Below are 21,478 nucleotides of genomic sequence, written 5' to 3'. Positions count from 1 at the left end.
TTTACTTTAAACACGCTTTTAGCGCCACGCATTGCAAGCCACAGAACCCGTGTCTTCCCGCAATACAAGCAAACGCTTAAACCCCTGGGCTACCCAAACGCGTCACCAGGTATAGTGGGAAGAATGCACGAATTGATGCAGGGCTTAAATGTTTTGACACTGATTATCAGCAACCCATTCGTGTCGAAAGAGGCGGCTAACGGTGGTCGGGCTCGCTGACGTTTTTGAAATGATTGGGTTGACTGAGGCCCATGATGCTGATCACTGTATTGTCTGGTCCAAACTGCTTATCAAGGTTCTTTATTTATGAGAGAGAGAGCGTGCATGCGTGCGTGCGTGTGCAAACAAGTATGGGAACACCCTAAAATGTTTTAGTCATATACATGTATGCACTTAAACATGGTGAGGTCATTTGTATTCTGAGGTAAATGCAACTTTTTGTGTGCATACTGATAGTGAAGCAACCGATTCAATATTCGTTGAGTTTGAGTGAAATGAAACAATTTCATAAACGGTGAAAAGCATGGGTGCCGAGAGACATCAGCAGGGTGTTTGATTCAAACAAACGTTCAAACACAACAGCCTACTGCGTTTTGAAGACAGACTTTATATATGACGGTCAAAATTTAAGGTGTTCCTATACTTTTTGTTTGTAGTATATATAGCTCTCTCTCTCTCGAAGCCTGTAACACAGGTATATGTAAATATTGGGAATGAATGTCCTTCGTATAGGTACCCATATAGAAGTACGAATGAGGCCCTGAATGTTATCGGATAAGAAGAGACCCGTGGAGGTAGAGTCATTCGACGCTATGTGTAGAAAATACACTCTCGACTGTATGTCCATATATACTATCTAGTACTATGTGAATATTGACATTAAGTGAGGGACTACACCTTTCCATGCCGACTAATGGATATTCTGAGCCTCTAAGGATAAATGTAAATTATTGACATTAAGTGAGGGACTACACCTTTCCATACCGACTAATGGACATTCTGAGCCTCTAAGGATAAATGTAAATATTGAGCAGTCGAGGCGGTTACGCGGGTGTCTTCTCTTCCTTGTTGGGGTGGGTAATACAGTGGACAGAAGCGCCTGTTTAACTGGCTAACACGGAAAACGTCAGTGAACAAATCTGAATTGTCTTATTTTGAGGGACGGTGGGGTAGGTTGATGGTTACAGCGGGCACCTGCCTCACTGAAGACTCGGGTTCGCTTCCCCTCATAGGTACAATATGTGATGTCTATTTCTGGTGTCTCCAGCCGTGGTATTGCTGGAATATTGCTAAAAGCGACATAAAGCCATACTCACACATTCACTCATACATAGTTTGATTTGGCCAGTCCAAAAAGGCATTCTAGTGCATGGGTATAAAGAAACAGATCAACAAGAAGGGCGGCATAATGACATTCTTCTTTCTTATTTTTTGGTTCAGTGGGGGCGGTGGGGTAGCCTAGTGGTTAAAGCGTTCGCTCGTTGCGCCCGATCGGGTCCGATTCCTCACATGGCCACAAATGCTGGAATATTCTTATAAACGCGGCGTATGCCTAAAATCAGTCACTCATTCTTGGCTCAGACCTATATATGTTATCAATAGGAACTCCGACGTTTTTCACATTGTTTTTCAGTAAATTCCAGATGTCATTTGCTTTGAAATTCTGAAAGCATATCTTGTGCTTTTGAAAATTGTCCCCACAATTACTGATAAATGCTCATTTGACCAAGCCTCAAGTTTTGCCTTAAGTTTGTCACGTGGGACAGTTGTGGTCCAAGTTGAAAAATCAAATGCTGTGTCATGACTCAGGTTCATTCTCTTCTGAAATCGGAACCCTTTGAAGTTAGTGAGTGAGTTTAGTTTTACGCCGCCTTTAGCAATATTCCAGCAATATCCCGGCGGGGGAAACCAGAAAATGGACTTCACACATTGTACCCATGTGGGCAATCGAACCCTGGTCTTCGGCGTGACGAGCAACCTTTGAAGTTGAATAAACAAAAGCGTAATGATGGAATGTAGTGACTTATACCGCCCTTTTACAAAGCCGGTGCTATGTATGCCCGTTAGTTGCCTCTTACGAAAAGCATTGCTTCCTGAAGATCACCTCTAAACTGGATCGTCACGGGTTGTGTGTAAGTCAGTAAGAAATACTGAAACTAAACAAGTATAAAACTATGCAATCCGGTTATGGACAGTGTGTATATATGTCTGATTATGGCCTAATATGATCAGGCATGACAAACACTGTAAACCGTAAGCGCAGTTTCAGTACGCGTGTCACTAGGTCTCTGACCTTCAGTGGGTTTGCGGCCAACAACATCGAGTGCAGTCGTGACATTCTCAAAAGAGGCTACGTTTATGGTAGGGGAGAAGTTATTGCTCTCCTAAATGTGTCTGGGACATTCTATTTGTCTCAAACAGACTGTCAAGCATCCAGTTATCCTCGTAAACCCCTCCCTTTCCACCCGTCTCAGCACTTTGAATTCACCCTGTATTTCAAAAGCGGTCAGTATGTAGATCATGTTATGTTGCTAAGCTGCACCAATACAAACTAATGTCAACCATGTCTTATCAGACATCGGGTTGGGAGGTACTTTGTAATCTGTACCACTTGCAAGATTGAATGTGTCAGGAAAAGACGTGCACCAAATCCTGGAACTTTGTGTTTGAGATTCGTTGCCAGAAACAACCATGTAAACAAAGGGTAAACCAGTTTGTGGATTATCTTATCGACCCGGTATTGATTTGTATGATTCAGTATAATTATATATTCTTCATTTGGTTGCATGATAGCCTTGAAAGCAAACCTCGCGCCTAGGTCGAAAAGAAGTGAGTATGACTTAATAAGAACAGCCATGTAATAAGAACAGTCAGGTAAACCAGTTTCTTGTGAACAACTATTGTCTGTCTTGAGTTGAATTATGATTCAGTGTTATTCTACATTTGGTTTCATGACAGCTTCTTAGGCATACGTCGCGTATACTATCACTTTGGTCAAGAGATGTGAGCATGTCTTATATAACAGCAATGTAAACATTGGGTAAACCAGTTTCTTGAGTATTTTAATCAGTGTCGGCCAAAGTTGAATTATGATAGGAGATTCAATACGTAATTCTTCAGTTGGTATCATGATAACCCATAAAGCAAAAAATGCGTCTAAGGCTCACTTTGGCCAAGAGAAGTGAGTATTCCCTTGTAAAACAACCTTGTAAACATTGGATAAACTAGTTTCTGAACCATTTAACCAATGTCGGACTATGATTGAATTATGATAAGAGATTGTTATTCTGCATCTGGTTTCATCATAGGTTCTGAGGCAAACTTTGAGTCTAAGGCTCACTTTGATGAGATACGTTTGTGTATTTAATTAAACATTTGAAACGACATTCCTTGAAATATACCGTAGATGACACCAAGAACGTTCCGCGCACAGTGTTTGTACGTGCGGAATCTAATCAAGAGCAAACGCTTTAAACGATTAAGCTACCTTACGTTATTTTTTTGTTTTTTTGTTTTTTTGGGTTTTTTTTCTGGATCAAAAATAATAAAGCAACAAGTCAACTCCAGAGATTCATCAATTAGGTGTAAATAGCAACATGGCAGGAAAATTGCATTGTCACTGAAAAATCAGCAATGTCTTGGTCTGTTCGCAAAACCTTTTTATTCCGTAAATACTTCAAGCGAGGGATGAAACTGGCTTTTACATTGACTGGTTTCAATAATGTTTCGCATGTCTCTGTTCCTGGAACAATGAATCGAAATAATAATTAATTTGAAATGTTTGGCTGTTATACATTCTAATAAGGATAGTGTTTTACTATATTGAGCTAATATGCATCCCATCAGGCAACAGTGTAAATGACACCCTTGCTTCTTTCAGATTTGGCTGTACTAATTTGTTTCAAGCGCCACGAATGTGGCCAATCAGCTGATGGCTTACATTCAGAGTAGCACCCTGTCCGTGGTATGTATCCATGTAATGAGCCGAATGGTGAGATGGACTCCACGGCAGGTGCTGGGGACGTTGGGATTAACGTTGTTCATGACATGGTTTCTACTGGCAATTACAGTGAAGAACACTACTCCAGTCACAACGTTCCACCCAGAAACCCCCAGAAGGGACATCCTAGACTTTTTTGTCATACAAAGAAACCAATACTTCAACCTTCATCAGTATTCCTTCTCGATAAACAGTCATCAGTGCGAAAGCGATGACCCTGAAGTTTTGATAATTGTCCATTCCAAGCCGGACTTCTTCCAGAAAAGGATGGTCATCCGGGAAACGTTTGGGTCAGAGAATCGTGTAGACGGCACATCGATTTCTGTAGTGTTTATGTTAGGAAGGGTAACTAACCACACCCTACAAGTGCAACTTGAACAGGAAGCCTTCAGCTACGGCGACATGATCCAAGGGAACTTCATCGACCACTACAAGAACATGACTCACAAACACGTGATGGCGATGCACTGGGTAGGAGAACGTTGCAACAACATCAAAACAATAGTCAAGATAGACGATGACGTCATCGTTAATCCATTCAATCTCGTCTATTACCTCAAGAGGACTACAAAACATCATAATACTATTCATGGTATTGTCTTAAACAGCGAACAACCTTTCAGAAACCCACATGCAAAGTACTACATCCCATATGCACAGTACCCATTTGACATACTTCCGGAATACTGCCCAGGATTTGCATACATCACAACCCCGGATGTATACCGGAAGTTATACGAGGTATCACGTGACATCCGTTATCTCAATATGGACGACGTGTATGTAACAGGTGTTCTTGCTCTGAAGGCAGGTGTGAACAAAGTTAACATAGATAAGGTGATATTTGATTGTGGGCGTTCGAAAAGGAATTTGAGTTCCCTTAGCTCATATATATTTGTGCTTAACGAAGATGGTGCATGCAAGTTGGATCCTCACGTGTTGTGGAGTGATGTGAAGGAGAAGTGAGTCACTCGTGTTTTCCGACTGGTTTCGACATGTATCACTGGACAAAAGTCCTCAGGATGACTCAGTTTAGACTCGCGTCAAAAGGTTAAATGCAATCTCTTCAAGGTTCAGTCATCTTCACATATATGTGTCCTATTTATCTTATCTGTTTGTATAATTTATCACTATTGTGTTTTGCTGTACTAAGTTCCTTTCCTGTGTGTGGTGTCTCTGTTTTGTGACAAAACAATTTGATTTGGACAAAATAACGAAAGGTTTGCTTTGAAGAAGAACACGGTAGATCTCCAGTACTGCTTCCACAAGGAAGACAAAGTCTGTCTATTGCGATGATGTGTCGAAGTACACATTCATAGTTTCCCTATGGCAGTAATTGTATGTGATCTTTAGCCTTTATATCTCCAAATAACCTGTCTCAAAGGTGAAACCAAATCGTATTTCCATTCGATAGAAACAGTTAGGAAGTACATATTCAAACATCTGTTCCACCAGTAGATGTGTTTTCAAAATATGCTGCTCAAAAATGTTCTTTTGTCGATAAAAAACCTCACCCACACCCACACCCACACCCACACCCACACCCACACCCACACCCACACCCACACTCACCCCAGCCATACACACATAATCTAACTAAAATTGTTTTACCGTCGAGTAAAAACCAAAATCACTTCTACACCCACACCCACACCCACACCCACACCCACACCCACACCAACACCCACACCTATATTCAAATCCACACCCACACTTACATTCTCATCCATACCCACTCTCACACTCACACCTACATACACATCCATACCCACACTCACACCCACACCCACACCAACGTTCATATCCACACCCACACCCACACCCACACCCATACCCATACCCACACCCACACCCACACCTACATTCACATCCATACCCACACCCACATCTACATTCACATCCATACCCACACCCACATCTACATTCACATCCATACCTACACTCACACCCACACCTACATTCACATCCATACCCACACCCACATCTACATTCACATCCATACCCACACCCACATCTACTTTCACATCCATACCCACACCCACATCTACATTCACATCCATACCCACACCCACATCTACATTCACATCCATACCCACACCCACATCTACATTCACATCCATACCCACACCCACATCTACATTCACATCCATACCCACACCCACATCTACATTCACATCCATACCCACACCCACATCTACATTCACATCCATACCCACACCCACATCTACATTCACATCCATACCCACACCCACATCTACATTCACATCCATACCCACACCCACATCTACATTCACATCCACCCACACCCACATCTACATTCACATCCATACCTACACTCACACCCACACCTACATTCACACCCACAGCAATATTCACATCCATACCCACACCACCTACATCTACACCTACATTCACATCCATACCCACACATGCACCCACACCTACATTCACATTCATACCCACTCACACCCACAGCAACATTCACATCCATACCCACTCACACCCACAGCAACATTCACATCCATACCCACACCCACACCTACATTCACATCCATACCCACACCCACATTCACACCCCCACCCATATTCACACCCACACTCACACCCAAATATCTGATCGTATTTCCATTCAATAGAAACAGTTAGGAAGTACATATTCAAACATCTGTTCCACCAGTAGATGTGTTTTCAAAATATGCAGCTAAAATATGTTCTTTTGTCGATTAAAAACCTCACCCACACCCACATCCTCACACCCACAACTACATTCACATCCATACCAACACTCACATTCACATCCATATCCACACACATCCACACCTACATTCACATCCACACTCACACCCACATTCACATCCATATCCACACCCACACCCATATTCACACCCACACTCACTCCCACAGCCACATTCCAAAAAGAAGAGTAGTTTGAAGCCGTCTCTGCTTTTTTATCGCCTAAAAAGTCGAAAGACAAAAAAATCCTAATCAGCTTTGGTCTATGTTATGCTTTAAATAGCGTTCTTTTTCACTTGCTATGTGTATTTTTTATGTATTTTTAGCATAGGTGTGTTGATTTTTTTCTGTATCCTTCTGTAAGGAAAGCTATCAGTCAGTCTTCAAATATGGCTTCAATAGACCAATCTCTAACGCTCGCAATGTGCACAGACAGCTGTTGTTATGCGCCTTGAAAACCAACACTGCAGGGAAAATCTTGAGGGTGGCTTGATTACCTCCCTTTGATGGATTGACTCATTAGCTGTGACGTCAGTATCGTGACCGAGCTGACGCATTCAGGTTGGTCATAATTTAATCTGTCCCAGGGACGTTTACTCATGGAGATCTCTATTATAATTATCACAAGACTCATATCTCTTGTGAACTTGTAGAACTTCCTAGTGTAGTTAGATTATACCTAGTAGGTCACAACAAGTTAAGATTTGTTTCAGGTATTCGATCACTGATTTCTATTGTATGTGGGTTTTTTTGTGTGTTTGTTGGGTTTTTTTCTTTTCTTTTTTTTTTTTGTTCCCTGGTGGAAGGTGAGGGTAGGCTAAGGTCACCTGTCGCGAACACCTGGTGTCATCACTACTTTCACTGTGATTCAGAAACACATGTCCATTATATAGTCGGCATTGTATGGTCGATTTTGCAATCAGCTGAGATTTCTTATAGATGTGGAAAGAGGTTTGTCGCTTGTGGTCATTTATAAATTCTGTTTAAACGTACAAAAATGTCAATATAACACATTCTTGTCCATTTTCAGAATGTGTCATTTTAATATGATGTTGTGGCACTACCATTCAAAAAATGGTCATAACACATTCTTGTCCATTTTCAGAATGTGTCATTTTAACATGAAAATGCGGCAAAACCATTCCCACATTTATACGCAACCTCCGCTGAAAATCAGGCGTAAGGTTTTTGCAGTCTTAATATACCATCTCAAAAAGCACACGCAATACATTTATGAAATCATCGCAATACATCGTTTCTATACTGGCTTTTATACTTAGACCACAAAACACAATTTACATATGTGTATATTTTTCTTTGCAAGACCGAATTCAACTTCGTTTGAAATGCCAACAAAATCCAACCACCAAAGTCAAGCAGCCTGTCTTCGTCAGACACTGGATAGATATATACTTAATACATTAGCAGTGGCCTGGATATTCATTGTTCATGACTGATAGATGCTCCTTTCAAGGACAGAATGATAAAGCAATTTGTAATATTTACCGGCTATCTGCGTGCACTGGGTCAAGTCATCGAGGCGGTACCTGGTGATTCAATGACTTTATCAGAGAATATCAAAAACTTTGAATTCCAGCGTTGTCTGTCTGGAGTTGAGAATGAAACTGAAACGCGCAGTAATCCGCTATCCAGAAAATTAGCAATGAATTGTTGATTGGACACAAAACACAACATTAGAAACGTCATTGAAATGGTGGTCTGCAGTGGGAATGAAACACCTCATTTGGTATTCAGTGTAGTGTACATTCAGTACATGTGTTTCTCGTGGACTAATATAAGTATAAACTGTGTAGTTCGTGGTTCAGGATGTGCTGGCATTGATGTAGTTCTTGTAATATATGTGTATGGAAGAAAGGTTTACTTCTGCAATGTCGTTGATACCATGAAGGCTTCGAGATGAACATGAACGTTCGCCTTTGACGAGCCAGGGGTTCCGTCTTTGTCGAAGTAGCCGATGATATAGACAAGATATGCAAGAACTGCCCAGTTTCACCTTTATCCATTGTCCAATACACACATACACACACACACACACACACACACACATACACGCAAAAAATCATATTAAGTAAATCTGAAAAACACACGTGTAAGCGTTCTGCTATCCTATTGTCCTTCTTAATACGGTTAATGTATCCTTCTTGATAGAGTTATGCCATGTTTTAAGTAGATTACTAGTTTTATAAGCAACTGGCCTACCTTCTGTAAGATTATCCATATGACCTGTTGATCATTGTTATTGTCTATGTGGCCTATTTGTGACATGATATTCATACGGGCTATAAGTCATTTAGTATCTTCGTGCCCTATTGGTTATATGACTGTCCAGTAGCTTACTGGTGATGTAACTGCCCATGTGATCTACTCGTGGTGTGGAATTCTGTGGGACCTACTGGTAATATAATCGTGTTTACCGACTGCTTGACTGGTTGCATGATTGTGCGTGAGCCTTACTGGTGATGTGATTGTGTAACTGATTGTCTGACCGGACCAATCACAGGTGGTCAAGTGGTGATGTGATTGTGTGGCTGATTGTCTGACCTGACCAATTACAGGTGACCTACTGGTGATGTGATTGTGTGACCGACATAACCAGTAGGCACCAAGCACAATCCTGCTGGTTGTGTGAATGTTGTGGAGCCTACTGGTTTTAAAGCGGGACTACTGTTGTATCCTTGGTATAGTTTCACAGACATTTGTTGTACCTTACTGTTAGATTAGATAATGACAGGAACATCCCTAATATTGGTGTGTGGAGATAAGAAGGCGACATTGAAAGGAAAGAGACTGGATTGCAAACCTATTCATCTGAAACATTGTTCTTTGTTTGGTCATCCCTTAAAGGCATACAATGTCATTTTAAAGTGTAAGAAATATATGTTCATGAAATTACACAAGCCATCGTCATCTTTCTGTCATTGTCTTAAGAATTATAATTTCATCAATTTGTCCAGATAGTCCAAGAGGATCATTTTTTTAGGCCGACTAAACAACCTTGGTCTATGTACGAGCTCATTGTATTAACTCGTTTAATATGTTGAACGTTTGAATGTGACATTTATTGAAAACCGTCTTTGAAAACAGGGATTACATAGAGAAATAAAACTGATATACTACAAACAGAAACATTCTTTATTTTCGTATTCTTTTGTGTACATTTACAAGCGATGAAACGTCAGTGATAATGACGTTTTCTTTGATATATTAAAGGCTATAAGCATTAAAGTGTATTTAAATGACCATATTCAGTAGGAATGTTGGCGTTATAACAAGGGACGGTGGGGTAGTCTAGTGGCTAAAGCGTTCGCTCGTCAAGCCGAAGGTCGTGTTCGGCACACCACATGGATACAGTGTGTAAAGCCCATGTCTGGTGTCCCCTCGCCGTGTATTGCTGAAATAAAAGCATACTCTCTCACTTTTTACTGTCCCCCTGCAATGCGTTTTGTGTGGGTGGGGTGTATTAAATTGACTACGCCCGTCAGTCCGTACAAGTCAGTTTGTCTTTTCCGGAGCAGATCTTTTAAACCGTTCAATATTTCTTCACCACACTTGACACATAGATTGCATTTTGGCAGTGTTGGAATTCTGAATTAAATATTTTCTACTTTTCCATGGCAACAAGTTTGACTTTGACTCAAATTGGTGGGAGTGTTCTGTTTCGGAGCAGAACCTTTAAAACGAATTCTGTTTCTTCACCAAATCTCGCACATATCTAAGTAGTGAACTGGTGCCTTTGGGTAGTTTTGGAATTGTGATTAAATTTTTGTGTGTGTTTCCATGGCAACAAGGTTGGCTTCAACTGAAGTTGGTGGTATTCCTCCTCTATGATACCACAGAGACATGCCGGAACATTTGACATAATCATAAATTCATGAAGAGTGCCTTTGTTGGGGATTTGGATGACTTTGTCTTCTTGTAAATATTCCATCGAATCTTGGTGAGAAATGCATATATGTTATGGACAGATAGGAATATACATTATATCACATATAACATGGGGATTCTATTTGCAATCATTAAATAGTAACGGTGTTTAATTAGCGTTAATAGTTAATGGGAATTTTATGTTTATGGCTGAAAAACTGTGTGTGAGTATGTATGGGTTTACACCATGTGTCCTACCTTGCGTGAAGGTGGTTTCACCAGTAATGATTTCAAACAGTGAGCTCATACGAGGTGCTCATTAACAGAATAGAATTAATACTTACTTGTTAAAGCGTTCGGTCGTCACGCCGAAGATATGGCTTCGATTCCCCACATGGTTACAATGTGTGAACCCCATTTCTGTCTCTCGTCGTGATACTGTTGGGATATTTCTAAATGCGGCGTAAAACCATACTCGTAATATTAATACGAAATTTAAAATGTTTTAGCATTTTGAAAACTGTCTATCTAGTGGTATTCCAAGTTTAACTGCATAGTTGAAACCTCAACAACCTATTTACTGACATTCTTTAATTAGTCCATAATTTCTGTCTGTTTTTAACTAATCACAAGCCGGCATTTTTCTTATGAGCCAATTAAAATTGAAGGAAAAGATATTCTACAAATAATGCCTCTCATGGAGATCACAATTCAGCGATAATCCTTCCCGAGAAGGACCCGATTAGAATTGGTCTTGAAGATTCCATGCTTGTCGTAAGAATCGACTAACGGGATCTGGTGTTCATGCGCACTGACACATGTTATCGTATCACCGATTATTTACGACCGCCGCCACATAACTCGGATACTGTTGAATGCGGCGTAAAACAACAAACAAACGAACCGAAAAAGAGAGACAATACCACACGTGAGTACAGTATAAACAAATATTCTCCAGTACATATATGTTTTCTTTGTTTCTTTTTAACCCCGCTCATCAAAATACCTATGACGTGACGGTGGTCTGTAAGTAATCGAGCCTGTCCCAGATAACTGTAATCAGTAATACAGTAATCATAACTATCGCTCTACTCGATTCTGATAAGGTGATATGCATCGACCTTATAAGTCCCCTTGAACACCTGAATGTGTTTGTCAACTTTACGCCGAGCATAGGTCCCTTGTGACAGGCGTCTTTGATTGTTGACGACCGGGTTTAACTGGTATTTCCACGGGTCGTGCGAACAGGTAAAAACGGACGCCTGAACTGACCGTAAATGTAATCAACACCAGGAATTGAATATCCCGAAACACTCATCAAGTTTAACAACCGAGGTTGATAGCTTTTGCGTGGATAATATTTGTTTCGATAATAAACGTCTGTCGCTGCGACTGATCTGGGGCGCCTTTCATGAAGCAACCTTTACTGAGGTTAACCTTAACGCCAATTCTTTAACATTGCACTAACGTTACCTTAGTGACTTACGATCACCTTAGTGCTTTGTGAAAGGAGGCCCTGATGTTAACAAGAGACGTGTAAAATATTTTATCAATGTGTCACCGATATTAATCGGTTTATGTCAACACAATATAGTACAGCAAAAGGGTTTGTTTGTTTCTTGCTGTCCTCAGCAATATTCCAGCTATATGGCGGCGGCCTATGAGTAATCCAGTCTGGACCAGACAATCCTGTGATCAGTATCATGAACATACATCACATCGATCGCAACATTTTGCATACGACTTTGTATTATATTTACTAAGTGAAACCATTATGAAAAAGGGTACATAAATATACAATATCTTCCAACATTTGTCGTGTGGTCGTGTATGTGTATTTGTGTGTGCGTGTGTGTGAAGTCGGCCTACTGGTATTGTGAGCACCTGGTGTCATCGCCATTATGTTATTCATTAACGCACGCTTATGTTGCAGTCAAAATAGTTCAATGCTTTTAGATTATTACTTGAGTACAGGATCAATTATTTTAGTTGTTTTAATTTAAGAATAAGTTAGTTACACCATCCAAGAGTGCGGTGGGGTAGCCTAGTGGTTAAAGCGTTCGCTCGTCACACCGAAGACCCGAGTTCGATTCCCCACATGAGTACAATGTGTGAAGCCCATTTTCGGGTGTCCCCGCCGTGATATTGCTTGAATATTGCTAAAGGCGGCGTAAAACTAAACTCGCGCACTCACTACACAATCCAAGATGCGTACAACTCCAATGGGTATACACTGACAATTACACGGGGGATCCTAGATTTATAAGGGGATGTTTCGTGGTGAGGCCGAGCACACGTTTTGTACTAAGACTGGTTTTCCTGACAAATATTCATGATCATTAACTTTTCTTGTTCTGTATACGGTAAACTGCAGCTGTAACAAGCTCAAAGGGACCACTAATTTTAGTTCGTTATAGCCGTAATACATTATAACGCATTTCGACTAAAACATACATATTGAGTCGGGATAATACAGCAGTTCATTATATCCGTCAATTCGTCATAAGTTTGTTCGGTATAGACGTAGTTTACTCCACATCAGTGATCGACAAATACATAGAGAAGCTCGGACAATAATGCAGTGTGTTAAAAACGTTTCCGATTTAAACGGAGTTTACTCCTTATCAATGATCGTTAAAATACATAGAAACGATGGGACAATACAACAGTTTGTTATAAACGTGTTCGATTTAAACGTAGTTTACTCTATATCAGTTATACTTAAAATACATAGAGAAGCCGGGACAATAATGCAGTTCATTATAAGCATGTTCGCTATAAACGTACTTTGTATTGTATCGTTTCACCAATACCCACTAATATGACCAGGGTCCATTGTTCGTTAAATGATCATATCAATATCAAAGGTTAATAGATGAAGCTGGAGCGAAACACGGGTCAAGTACGTGAGTGTGGCGTGTCGCCCTTTATCTTTAGTAGTTGTGAATGGCGGTAACTTATTTAGTAGTTTGTTGTTGAGTGAACACGCCACAATTTGGACAGGTTTACCTTCACAACGAACAACACGGTGATTTCAACAACCTCGTGTGTACAGGTCGCCGATCTAGAGTTTCGGACAAGTCGTGAGATAGTTAGACGTGAGCTGTGATGCCAACGTAAGTATGTATACTTCTCTTTACCTTGCTTTATAATATGCATTATATTCGCTCCAAAACCATCCATATCAGTATTCATGTGCGTGGTTGTTGTTTTTTTCTTTTTGTTTGTCTTTTTTGTGTGTGTGTGTTTGTGTGCGTTTTTGTGTGTGTTATTGTGCGTGTGTTTTGTTTTGTTTTGTTTGGTTTGGGTTTTGTTATTTTTTTTTTTTTTATTATTATTATTATTTTTTTTTTTTTTTTTTTTGGGGGGGGGATTTTTTGGTTGGGGGTAGGGGGGATTTTTTGGTGACGTTTTTTCCTTTGTTTTTTGGCTGGGGTGTAGGGGGTGGGGAGATGGGTGTTGTTTTGTTTCTTCAAATCGTATGGCCGGTGATTCTTCCCAAAGGACAGGATACGCGTGGTGTCATCACTGATTTTCAGTTATCCAGATTTTAACAATCTCTAATCTCTGATGTTGACCACAAGTGAAGATCCGGATTAGAACTGGTCTTCAGCAACCTGTGCTTGTGGAAAGAGACGACTGAAGTGATCATACAGCCAAGGTCGCCGGCCTGGTTGACACGTTAACGTATACCAGGTACTTAGATGGATACTGATGATGTAGATCACTGAGTAATTGTCTGATCCAGACTCGAATATTTACAGACCATGGCCATAAAGCTGGAATATTGCTAAGTGCTGACTTAAACAACAATCAGTCAATCTGATACATACACGTCTGTGATATTCAGCTGGTGAACATTAACATATATCTCCAGCAAAAGTGTTTTAAAACCTATGTGAGATAAGATCGCGATCTGTACAATTTTACAAGTTGCATACCAGTATCTCGATGAAATCAATCTAGTTGTAAGAAGACTCCGGAAAGACAATAAGCTGTTTATTGCTTCTACGTAAACAGAAGTTGACAAGGTTGCCCTTCATTCAATAGTGGCCTGGACACTAAATTTAATAACCCCAACATAAATCACAGCGCGCTGTTGGGGACTGCCGGCTATGACGAGGATTCAGAGTCCCTAGCAACCAGTACTGGATCGGTTGTCAACTTTGGTGTCATCGTGCATGACATCAAGCACTGGTTTGTCTGGTCTAACGTTATATAGCAATTCTCGGTCAGAAAATATCACAAAGAAACAATAATGTCTGTCTGACACCTAAGGCTTTTGGCAGACTACATTCAAGTCTCAGTTCCTTATGCATTATTCAACAGGAGCGAGGGAATATTTACTCCTATGTAGAATTTTGGTTGTGAATTGATATCGAAGACATATGACAAAAACGCAAGTGTCCACAGTGGGAGGCACTGTTCGCGCGTTCGTTTATTTTGGTATTTGTTCGTTCTTTTGTTTGCTTGTTTCTCCAAATTCGAGTGTTTTAGTTGGAGTCGTTGCGGTGCATGCCAATATTGTTTTAGTAGGAACCGGAAAGCTCACTGCCAAATTCAGACAACTTGATAGTTCAATTACAGAGGTGTGAATTGTCACTGTTAAAATCGTGACTTGATCCATTTCTTGTAGGGAATGATGCACTGACGAAGATGGCACTATCACTTACTAAAGTATATGTATGGGATGTTTTACACATTGTCATAGTCTATCAATATCCTGACATCAAAACACAAAAAACAAGCGAGTAATTGTTTTTTTCTTCACAGTTTAAATTTAAATCTATGTTTAACTTCCTTAAGTGGCATATAGAAGCCGCTCTGATGGAAAAGATCACTTTGTATGGATATATACGTAAAATGTCTTTATTGCAGTGGATGTTGCTTCGTTGTAGATCCCAACACCCTTATCGAGCAATTTTGACTGATACTTTCTTAACTTTTCTATCTGAGGTGTAGACACTACTTAAAGATATGTCTGCAAATATGTCCAATATTTATGAAATTTATACATAATTCAAATGATACGTAAATGCTACATGGTGAAGTGTTAGCGCGAGCGATATTCCGGAATGTCCTTGCGTTACTCTGCTGTATGATCAGTATGAGTGAGTGTAGTTTTACGCCGCATTTTCCAGCAATATAAGGAGAGGGATACCAGAAATAGGTTTTGCACATTGTACACATTATCGGAATCGGACCCGGTTTGACGAGCAAATGCCTCAATCACTAAGCCGCCCCACCGCTCCTTCTGTTGAGTTCATGAGTTTGATTCCAGCACTGGGAGGATTAGGAATCCAGTTCAGCGCCAAATCTCGTTTTTGCGTTCCACAGCGCGACACAATCTAAATCAGTATTGAAGTTCAAAAACCTACCCTTTCCCGGAGGAAATACTGAATTCACATGAGAGTTTCATGAATAGTATTTCTATGGTATTTCCCCTTTTGGCTCTTCACTTCTGACTGGTTCTTTACCACAATGACAACTGCCAACATAAATTCGCATCGTTGATCTTCTACAGAGTGAATCCAGTTTTCCTTGTACCATGAATAAAACACAATCGAATGGCCAATCGAATAGGCATTTTTTTACATTTTTATTTTTGAATACAAATTCCTCGCCTGTTAGATGTTTTACAAAACGTGAAACGTGTGTGGTTCACAAGGGCACATTATATTTTTAGCTAATTATATCGCTGACGGAATTTAGGTTTTAGTCGAACAGACCATTATAACACGTCCAGTCAAAGTAAACTGAGTCTCAGTGTTATTTGTTACACTCCACCACCTAGTAGAAAGTCGCGTTAGGTAACCTTTGAGCAACCAATGACCGTCCAGTCAAACGTGAGTAGATTTAACCAATCAGATAACGGCTACTATTTAGGGATCGGAGGGACTTTCAAAATATTCAGGTCACTGGTCAACACAGATCTCTCCACAAACAAAAATCCGCATGTAACACACTTATTTGACCTGCAGTATATACGCTTTGGGGTTTCTGTTGACATGGTTACCATTAGCTAATATTTCCGCAAGATGACATCCTTGAATATTGCCAAAAAACACTATTTTCAGCGACTGTTTACTCACCGTTGTCATGGTTGTACGTATACGTACACCGTGTGCATCACCCGGAAGCGAGCGTACGCTAAATAGCATTCGGAATCGTTCGGGTACGAACCTTTTCGACATAAAAAGTTCAAAAGGTGTGTGGGAATGTCCACTTTCGCGATTTGGTAAGCTGTGTTCTGATTGGTCAGTCTCAAAGGTTACCTGACCTCCCATAGGGTTTTGTTAGACTCAGTAGTGGAGTGTAACGAAAAGTACTGAGGGAAAGTTTACTGATAACATGTGAATAGTGATCCTTGAAACATTTGATCGAAATTTTCTAAATGTTCTACTGAACACCTTTCTCCTATTGAATATAAACACGAAATACGCACCACCGCCATGAAAACACAAACCTTTTAGGTGTAAAGTGTTTTCTGATGAATCACGCGGAGGGACTAGCCCTGGCACGATGTGTACACAAAGCCCTCGATAAATATCGCTATAACACACACATGATGACCCCGCCATCTTGCGTACATCTGTCAAAGTAAGACACCTTAAGTAGAGGGGGCACACCAGTGACTGTCCCTTCCTGCTCCACGGTATTACTTGCCACAGGCGGGTTATTCAGAGGTTCCAGTACAGTCCTTCGGTCATTTCATATCCACAAGGTCCCATGAAGATTCGGATTAATTAGAACTGATCGTCAGTAGACCTTGCTAGTTGGCAGAGGCCACTAACGGAACGTGTGGTCAGGCTCACTGACTTGGTTGACACATGAATATGTTAATCTTGCCATTGCACAGAGTTTGAAGTAGCATTATTAGGTTGTGTACAAAAGTTTGGGTTAAATTTCACGATAATTCAAGTTCAACATTACACCTGAGTGCAAAAGAACTTTATTTCCTTCAGGTTGCTAACATGATGACATCAAGCAGACTATCACATGAAACCGTGTAACACTAATGATAACAACATGAAGAAGATAAATGTAATGAGCTTAATGCACGCCCTTCTGTATAGGGTCACATGACCGTCATAGTGAGCCTCGTTCTGATATGGAAACATGGCGTCTACGTAACGCTACACGTGTTTAACCCTGGATCAGGGATTCTGGCTATGTTTCTGGTAGAGTATTGTTTGGAAGTGAATTAAATAAATTATGGTCTATTAAATCATATCGTACATGAACAGATGCTCATAACATTGAATCAAGTATTATATATTATTATGTTTAATAATGGCTCAGTGATTGTACAGCAAAATCAATTAACGCCTATGAGTGAGTGAGTGAGTTTGGTTTTACGCCGCTTTTAGCAATATTCCAGCGATATCACGGCGGTGGACACCAGAAAATGGACCTCACACATGTGGGGAATCGAACCCGGGTCTTCGGCGTGACGAGCGAACGCTTTAACCACTAGGCTACTCCACCGCCCCATTAACGCCTATGATACAGAGCAACGTAGAAGTAATCCCCTTAACAATAACAAGAATTTCCTCTTTCACTTCCAAGATATTGTTACACTCCGTGTAAATCGTACATTTGTCCTAAATCGTCCAGGACGCAAGCTTAGAGTTACGACAGTCGTAAGTCTGTGTTAAGGTATTGAAAACGGTAACCATAGCGCTAAAATTGCTTTGCACAAAGGCACCCTGGTTCTAAGGGAGTTAAGGGAAATATTATAACAACAGGACATTAAACTTACGATTGGTATTTGGGCTGGGTTGACCCATTTAAAGCCCCTGCAGTGAGCCTTATCTGCACAAGAGTACACGCGATAACGCGAGCTGTACAGTCGAAATACACAGTACAGTCTCAACGAGTGCGATCGCAAGCTGTAACACAAGTAGTGGTCTGGTTCCAGGTCTTGTTACGTACACAACACATGCGCATCATAAACAGGCAACTAGTCTACAGTCTGCACGCATTCACGTCTCTGTGAGCGTGAAATAATCTTTGACGCGAATAACCCTCGTTGCTTCGTCTCCCTCGTTGGTTTGTTATTTATCGCAGCACTGAGCAATATCGCAGCTTTATGGCGGCTGTGTGTAAATAATCGAGTCTGGATCAGACAATCCAGTGATCAACATCGTGAGCGTCGCTCTAAGCAATTGGGATACGATGACGTGTCAACCAAGCCAGCTTGAACCCGGAGAAACTGACAGGACATTGAGTAGCTGGGACGTGTTAGCTACAAAACATATTTACCTTCACAGCTAATTGCGCTGCTTTCAAGATGCGTTACCCGCTTCCGACTTTAATGTCCAGTGAATGTTTGCCTTTGGGTCATTTGCACGTCACCCAAGAGGCTAATGACCTGGTACGTTTATCATGGAGCCGAAGCATCTTTAAGGGTTTAGACTTTAGAGTGGGGACACCACAAATAGGCTTCACACATTGTGTCCGTATGGGAATCTTTAGCATACGTTCGGAGGCTTTGACCACAAGACTGCCCAACTCTGGTTATGTATACACGGGTTCTATTCCCTGCATGGTATCAGTGTGTGAAGCCCGTTTCTGGTGTTCGGCGCTATGTGGGTTCGAACCCTGTGATTGTGGGTTCGGATACTGATTCACCCTGATTATGCTGACAGTGCACTCGTATGCTTCAACAGAATGGCGGAGAGGTGGGCAAGTTCAGTGGTTAAAGTTGTCCCGACAAGCCCAAGATCCGAGTTCGCTTCACCAGAGACCATATAATAGACCATATCTATTATATATGGTCTCTGGCTTCACTCACACACTTTTTACCGATGCACCCATTACATTTAGACATTAAAATCCAATCCAGATAGATATATGCCCCGCGGCAAATATTGTGTTCATCTGAAAGAAATCTTAAGAAATTTTCAACAAATTGTTGGAAACAGTAGCAACCATGTCATGTTGTTGAGGGCGGTAGGGCAGTCTAGAGGTTAAAGTGCTCGCTCGTCACGATTCCCCACATGGGCACAGTGTGTGAAGCCCATTTTTGGTGTCATGTGCCGTTATATTCCTGGAGTATTGCTAAAGACGGTGTAAAACTAAACTTACTCACTCATTCACTAGAATGGTAAGCAACATAACTCCATTTTCCTGAATATGCCGCACCACTTGCCATTTCCCCCCTGAATCACGCTTCATGTAACTGTTTAGAAAACAATCTCTTCTGTACTTCGATTTTTAACTCACTCACTTTTGATATTTGCAGTTTTCGTGGGACAGCATGACATCACCAGTCATCAAATGAGGAGAATACGACTGAAACTGACGTGGTGTGCGTGGATGGTTTTCATCACGTTCCTCGTGCTGTGGGTGATGGTAACTGAGCTCCGTCTTCTCTTCTCTGAGCGAGACGACTCCAGACGAATTGTGAACTTCTTCAGCATGGACAGAGACAGTTTCGTAAATTTACATGAATTTCATTTTGTTCTAAACACAGGCGTCGTTGACGTAGATATTGTGACTATGGTCAACTCAAGGCCGTCACACGTGTCCAGAAGGTCAAAAATCCGCAAAACGTTCGGGTCTGTGAGGTATTTTAGGGGGGTGTCATCGGCGACCTTTTTCGTGCTTGGCCTTGCTACAAACCATGACCTCCAGCGGCAACTTCATGAAGAAGCCGACACCTACGGCGATATGATACAAGGGAACTTCATTGACCACGACCAGAACATGACCCACAAACATGTGATGACGATGTATTGGGTGGAAAGGCACTGTAAACGCGCCAAAGTTATTGTTAAGATAAACGATGACGTCATTGTCAACCCTTACAATCTTGTCAACTACCTCAAAACGACAAAGATACCGAACAATACAATTCTTTGCAAAGTTCGAACGAAAGGTATTCCTGAGAGACGAAAGGGCAAAAACGGGTATATACCTATTGAACACTACCCCTTTCCGGTTCTCCCCGACTATTGCTCAGGATTCGCCTACATCACCACGCCCCATGCTTACCGGAAGTTGTGTCAGGCGTCACGGGACTCGCGGTACCTGCGCAACGATGGAGTCTACGCCACAGGCGTGCTCGCACTGCAGGCAAATGTTCGGAGACATCACATGGGCGATAAATACATTGTGTCAGACTGTGGAGAGGAAGAAAATATAGAAAGGGTACTGAAGGACGCCATTTTTGTTTCGAATGAGAAAGGTCAGTGTCGTTACCTTCATGAACTCTGGCCTCGTATCAGGACTAACGACTGATATTGGAGAAACGCATTTCTAAAGGCATTTAGAAACAGGAACAACATGAAGCTTTTATTGATAACAGTTTATTTATGTTTGCAAGATCTCTTCAGGCGAACTTTGTAATACATGAAGTGTGTTCACGTGTTTGTGTGTCCGTGTGTTTATACTGCGCAGGATTATTGAAGATATCATACTTTGTGTAAGGAAGAGAGTTTTATTAAGAGTTTCTTTATTCGAGGTTTCGGAGTATATCCTTCTTCCTTCATCGTGTGAATGCACTTGATGAAGTAAGGATATACTCCGAAGCATTGTATTCCGGATGTCTACTTTTTTATTAATGAGGAAGAAAGCGTTTCCGTGGTTTCACAAACAGTTTGTTGCATCAGTAAAAATAGAAGTGAAACACAGAGCGCGACAGTTGTATGATGTTCAAGATCATCTGTGTTGAAGGTGAAGTCTATTCAAATTAACATGGGATGCCGAACATCAGGTGTAAAGCAATAATCCACAATTCTAAACTGTTTCAACAGGGGCTCCGAGGTTGTCTTTATCAAAGAGTTCCCAGGGTCGTTTTTAAAAAGATGGTGAGACAATTAGTTAGAAATCCACATAAGTGAGTGGGTGAGTTGG

At 41.0% G+C, this 21,478-nt stretch overlaps 1 protein-coding gene across 2 annotated transcripts in view; it reads left to right on the top strand.

Moving 5' to 3' along the window:
* Positions 1–20,992, top strand: part of LOC137272856 (beta-1,3-galactosyltransferase 1-like) — a 30,535-nt gene extending 9,543 nt beyond the window's left edge. The window contains exons 2-3 of one of the 2 annotated variants that reach the window (XM_067805264.1): positions 13,622–13,738; positions 19,866–20,992. In XM_067805264.1, coding sequence (XP_067661365.1) covers positions 19,901–20,863 — 963 coding nt within the window. In that variant the 5' untranslated portion in view covers positions 13,622–13,738; positions 19,866–19,900 and the 3' untranslated portion in view covers positions 20,864–20,992. Of the gene's footprint in view, positions 1–3,880; positions 6,115–13,621; positions 13,739–19,865 lie in introns of those variants that run through there. The other variant, XM_067805263.1, reaches the window with a different exon arrangement.
* Positions 20,993–21,478: the final 486 nt, after the last annotated feature.

Source organism: Haliotis asinina, chromosome 2 (assembly GCF_037392515.1).
Source record: "Haliotis asinina isolate JCU_RB_2024 chromosome 2, JCU_Hal_asi_v2, whole genome shotgun sequence".
Taxonomy (NCBI): Eukaryota; Metazoa; Mollusca; class Gastropoda; order Lepetellida; family Haliotidae; genus Haliotis; species Haliotis asinina.
The sequence above is the reverse complement of the archived record's forward strand: the minus strand, read 5'-3'. Positions and strand labels throughout refer to the sequence as shown.